We start from the raw sequence: 5,838 nt of genomic DNA on the forward strand, positions 1-5,838 counted from the left end.
GGCTCCTCGGGGAGGGATTCCCGGTGGGGAAGGAGTGGCCCGGCCGCCTTGTGTGGCTGAGGTGAGAGCGGCGCTGTTGCCCGGGCTCCTGGAGACGGTGGCGGTCTCGCCGTGCCGGGGCTGAGCGCAGGCCCGTAGGTCTGTGCGCGGTGCAAGGGCCCCTCTGGTAGGGAAGGGTTCGGTCATTTGGAGAAAACAGACTCTCGAGCATAAAAAAAGAGAGTTGGGAATGTAGGGGCCTGTCGGAAATTCTGGGGTTTGGTAGAGACAAAAGAGACTGCTGCAAAATAAGATAGGACCCCAGAGAACAAATCTGATTTGCCGCCGGTGCCCGGTGTGTGTAGCAACTGGGGTGTAAACCTTTTGAAAGAAGATTTGTCAATAACTGTAGGCAGATGAAGCTCATTTCTTACAAGGGAAGCAAGAGAGGGACAAGGCATGTTATCTCAGATGAAGCTTTCATAACTGTCGTAGTTAGTTCAGGCTGAGATTACTTTCTTTGCAGCCTGTTTGCAGCTGTCTACACAGAAATCCCTATAAAATCTCAACTTTCTGTCTTTGCTATACTGTCTCAATAGCCTGAAAATTTGGTAAAACTCCATGTAGTAGTGCAATTAAAAGGGGGAAATCTTGCAGTCGAGAAAGGACAAAGTTGAGGTGAAGTTTTAGAACATGGCCTGCAGCATGGAGTAGATGTAACAGTAAGACGTATGAGTGATGCTGGAAGGAGAGAGAACTTCATTTCCATGCTCTTGTGGTTTTGATCTACTATTTTATTATGCATCTATATAAAGCAACTGGTAAGATTTTTGAAGTGCTCTTTAGTGTCATTATTATTTGTTAGAATATACATAACAGGGAATGAACCTGTGGCGTTCAGGATCAGTAGCCAGCTAAAAGCTGATCAAAAATGTCTTCCAGTAGGAAGAATCTTTTCCTGGAGATGCCTGTATTTGTGCATATATGATGTCATTAGCCACCTAAAATTAATATGGAAAAGTATTTTTAAATAATTTTTTAAACAATGTGCAGCAACGACCAAGCTTTCTCAATAATCCATGTTTTTGTATTAGCCAAAACCTAATATAGTCATACTCAAAATTCATATAAAACCTTATTTGAAAGTTTTCCTGTTTACAGTTTTTAGAGGAAGGTGCTCAGTAGAAAATTAAGAACTTAGTTACAACTCAATAGACAATAAACTGTAACTCGTGGTCTGCTTTGCAGAATTTGCAACAAGAATTTCAAGCTCATTTTAAAATGCAGCCCCAGCTGTACATTTACTGCCTGATAGTTTTCTGATCTTGTGGCTCTTCCTTGTGTTTTACTTTTGTAGGCAGTCTCATGAAAATACTTGTTTACAGTCTTCAACACTTTGTGTATCTGTGCAGTGTAAGACAAAGGGAATGATCAAGCCCCACTTCTTTTCTTATCAAGATTTTCTTTCTCTCTCTTTTTTCCTTTTCTGTTCTTTTGCAGAATTGTTAGTACCTGTCACGTGGTACACCAAATTCAAGTGTGAAAGCACAAGACAAAATTTCATATGGCAATCACTTCTGTACTGTTAAATTACTCTGAAGCTACTCCTGCTGCTGCTGGATCTGCACATGATCACGCAGTGAGTGAATTAGCAATTAGGAAGCATGGTGGGAGTACTTACTAACAGTAGAAAAGCAGGCATCTGTGGCAGAATTGCCCTTTGCTGAAAATTGTGTAAAGTTCTCTGTGTAAGCCATTCTTGAATTTTATTTGGTTTGGTACACCTGTGGTTTTAAGAGGTATTCATCAGCTGCACTTCAATCACTTTTCTTTTTCTTCTTCATCCTTGTAGCACTTTTATTCAGTGATTAAATTCAAGACACGGGGCCAATGAAGTATAAGTCCAGTGTGTCCTCGGTGTCCTGTGGTCTGCAATATCACCATTCTTTGATAAATTGGAGTCCAAAAATGAATTTACACGTAGTGCGGACTTACTGCTCATCAGCACCTAAAAGGCCTGAAGCCAAGTCTGCAGTAGAGATGGCCGTGGGTCTTCTTAATCGGCTGACAGAAGCTGGGACCGTTCTGGGTAGAAACTCCCTTCAAAAAATGTCTGCAACGTGCAAGAGTTGGTGGGACAGATATGAAGAGTTTGTTGGAATCAATGAAGTTCGAGAGGCTCAGGGAAAAGTGACGGAGGTAAACATGGAGATAATGTGGAATTGTAAAAATTATGAGTTAAGCTATATGAAGTATAAACACTGGCTGCAAGGCAAAAAGGAGCCTCCAAGGAGAATTGTGGGGTTTTTTCTGCTTTAACTGTCCGTGCAGGTACTGTGTACTAACTGTGTGTTAGTAAATATAGCTTATCCCCTAGAGTGAAATGGGGTATGGTTTGTTTTGTTGGATTTTTTTTGTTTTAAAAAAAAATAAATATAATTAGTGATTTAGATCTGTCTGGTAATAAGTCTCTAAAATTAATACTCTTTCTTCCCAGGCTGAAAATGTCTTTATGATAGCTCGAGGGATAGTACGAGAGGCTCGTGAAAATGTAGAAGCCCAACAAATTAAACTGAAGGAAATTCGAGACCGCTTAGACAGGGTCTCTCGGGATGACACCCAGTATTTAGAACTGGCTACTCTGGAACACAGGTTGCTGCAGGTAATTTGTTGGTAATTGAGCACTGGCAAATATGAAAGTTTGTGTGCTTTGCTTCCGTCACTAGTGACTGTTTGCAGATGCAGTTCAGTTCTGAAGTCAATTTCTGTTGATACTTGTTTTAGTTTATTATAGATTATTTTCTCTGCTATGCAAATTGTATACGTTAATGCTAAAATTGGGCAGCAAATTTGGAGAAGAAAGCTGAAGATAAGGAGCCTAGGAAGTTGAGTTGTTCCTGATGACCCTTTCCTTTCTCAGGTTTGACTTAAAATGATGTCTCATTGACTTAAGTTGTATTAATAAAGAAAATCCCACATTAAAAGGAAAATTTCTGAAACAGAAGTAATACGTGTTCTTAATTTCCATTCCTTCATCTGCACTGTGGTTTTGGGGAGGGTTGGGGTTTTTTCAGTATAGACTCTATAGCTTCATATTATACCTTCTCCCTTCAAATCACTGTATTTCTTGCAGGAAGAGAAGAGGTACCGAGCTGCGTATTTAAATGCAGAAGAATCTGAGAGAGAAAAATTCTCTCTCTTCTCTGCAGCTGTCAGGGAAAGCCATGAGAAAGAGCGAACAAGAGCTGAAAAAACGAAGAACTGGTCTATTATCGGTTCTGTACTGGGAGCCGTTATAGGTGTTCTTGGTTCCACCTACGTTAATCGAGTGAGGCTGCAAGAATTGAAAGTCTTGGTGCTTGAAGCACAGAAGGGCCCAATAAATTTGCAAGAAGCCATCAAAGAGCAGGCGTCCAGCTATTACCTACAGCAGAAGGATCTCAGTGACGTCATAGCAGACCTGAAAAATGTGCTGCAAACAAGGACATCACAGGAAATAAAAGAGGGCGCCATGTTCCCTAGAGAAGGCAGGAGTGACTCCATAAAAATAGATTCTCTTTTGATTCCTTTAAACGAACAGCTAAACTACATCAAACAAGTCAGTTCATGTCTAGGGAGTTTACAACAGCAGTTCACCAGTGTCCAGGAAAGTATAGCACAAATGATTTCTGAGGTGCAGAGTGTTAAAGTTGCAGTTCATTCCAGACCTGCAGAAAGAGCCATGCCAAGGTCTTCAGTGGAGGGTAAGGGCCAGGCTTCTGCTGTGAGAGATGTGATTTTAGAGTTGTGTGATACCGAGCGGAGACTGGAAACACAAATCAAGAGAAATTCTATTTACAGCACTGCGGTGACATGTGCTATGTTTGCTATTACTCTGCCAGTACTCTATATTATACTTAAAGGGACCTGATCTCTAATTAATTGCCACAATTTACTAGGTTAATAAAAGTAAACTTGCACTCTAAGCACTTAGGGTACAAGTCCAAATTAAGTTGCATTAGCATTTCTCGTTGTGCTTTCTCCTGTATGTTTGGAAAACTTGCAAAGATTTAGTCCAGCTACTGCAGGCTCCATGTTAACAGTCTTTGTCATGCATTGTGGTTTTAACTCCTCGAGCAAAGGAAATTCCACAGTTTCATCTGTTGATTTCATTTGCTGCTTCACTCTTTTACTGTTCAGTCTTGTATACTATGCGGGTCAGTGACTTTCACTCTGGAGCTGTATTTGTGATTTTGTGTTCAAATGATTCTTTGAATCTGTCATTAATCCAAGTGCTTCATGTGTAATCCTTTATAATTTTTCTCTTGATTTCTTCATAGTTTTGCAATTTGTCCATACGCAAAACGTTAGAAGTCATTTTACCAAACGGATATAAATACTTACCTGAAGTTTTTTTTGTTGTTGTTGTTGTAGGTTTTTTTAATTTATTTTTAATTCTAGATACAGTGACTTGCAATATGTCAAAGAGCAGGGGCCATGTAAATAAGCATTGAAGTTACCATGATACGACATGGCTGTACAGCCGGATGATGTGTTTAAAATAGGTGTAAGTTGCATGTGGTAACTTTTTCCTAGAACAGTTTATCATGAAGTATCCAAAACCATTTCTGGAGCTTTAGCTATTTGTTACTGATGGCTCCACGGCCTTAAAGGCAGGGAAAAAGGGTTCAGATACAGAGGTGAATTAAGTTTGATGATGTTTATTCTGCAGATGCAAGCCCATCATCCTTTCTCTACACATTTCTTAACTCCTCATTCCCCAGCTATTTTGTGGAGCAATCATTTTCTTATCCTTACTAGTATCTCACTGGAACTGTCTCTGGTTTTTATTCTTTTTTCGATTTTGTCATGTCTGGAAATTGAAATGCTACTCTACAGCAAGTGCTTTTAAGCCGGTATGTTAATAGCAACAGTGTTATGCAAACTACTCCAAAATAATATTGGGAAAAAAGTGAAAGGTCCAGCTGCTTGTTTTTCCTGGAAGGCTGAAGAATGGCTGATTGAGGAAAATGCTTGTCTAAACAGCTCAACAGCAGTAGCTGTGTGTGGCCTAACACAAAGTTGTTATCGCTGTGATAGGAAATAGTTTTCACCCTGTGATAGCAGCAGATAAGCAAATCAGATGTGGAACTCCCGCTCTGTGAGCACATCTGTGGAACCTCTGCAGAGAAAGGAGTGACAAGATCACTTCATGGTGTAATGCCTTTGTGTAAGCACTTCAGAATGACTAAGTTGTGTTTAGGATACAGTCTGCTATGGGTTATTTTTTTCTATCAGCTCTTCTCTAGTTTCTTCTGCCCAGTAACCATATTAAAAGAGCCTGAGGTTTTGATTATAAGCGTCTAAGATTTTAAGGTCTTTAGTACAGGGACATTTGCTCTATGAAGCACCGAGTTCATTTGGTATCATTATTGTAGCATGACTGAATAAGCAAACAATATTAGGAAAGATCAGTGATGATTCACTGCTTGTAAAGGAGATGAAGCATGCAAAAGGTGGTTTTGGGAAGGACCACTGCTGATTTATATATTGATAGTTTGGAGTGTAAAGTGAATAAAAAACATTTGTCAGGGAAGCTGATCTGATGGCTTGAGAACTGGGATAAAAATTCCCCTACGCTTAGCTGCATCAAGAAGTATACATACAGATTAATAGAATTTTTCACATCTGTAATATTTCAGTTTTTAATTTCACAAATGTTTTTACAGGTTATACTTGCAGGAGCTTGATGAAAATGAGAGACAAGTTTGTAATTAAAGGGGAAGAGCAGTACAGTGATTGTATTTGTAATTTGCTGGCACTAGTCACAGAATTTTGTTCAGAGTTTGGTTTTTTTTCTCCTTCAGTTTAACTACATAA

General features: G+C 39.6%; 1 protein-coding gene across 1 annotated transcript; it reads left to right on the top strand.

Moving 5' to 3' along the window:
• The first annotated feature begins 1,869 nt into the window (after positions 1-1,869).
• Positions 1,870-3,980, top strand: CCDC51 (coiled-coil domain containing 51). The gene is made up of 3 exons (XM_010084793.1): positions 1,870-2,178; positions 2,477-2,641; positions 3,113-3,980. The coding sequence occupies exons 1-3, from the start codon at positions 1,870-1,872 to the stop codon at positions 3,887-3,889; spliced, it is 1,251 nt and encodes a 416-aa protein (XP_010083095.1). The 3' UTR covers positions 3,890-3,980.
• The last annotated feature ends 1,858 nt before the right edge of the window (positions 3,981-5,838 follow it).

Source organism: Pterocles gutturalis, unplaced genomic scaffold (assembly GCF_000699245.1).
Source record: "Pterocles gutturalis isolate BGI_N339 unplaced genomic scaffold, ASM69924v1 scaffold13545, whole genome shotgun sequence".
Taxonomy (NCBI): Eukaryota; Metazoa; Chordata; class Aves; order Pterocliformes; family Pteroclidae; genus Pterocles; species Pterocles gutturalis.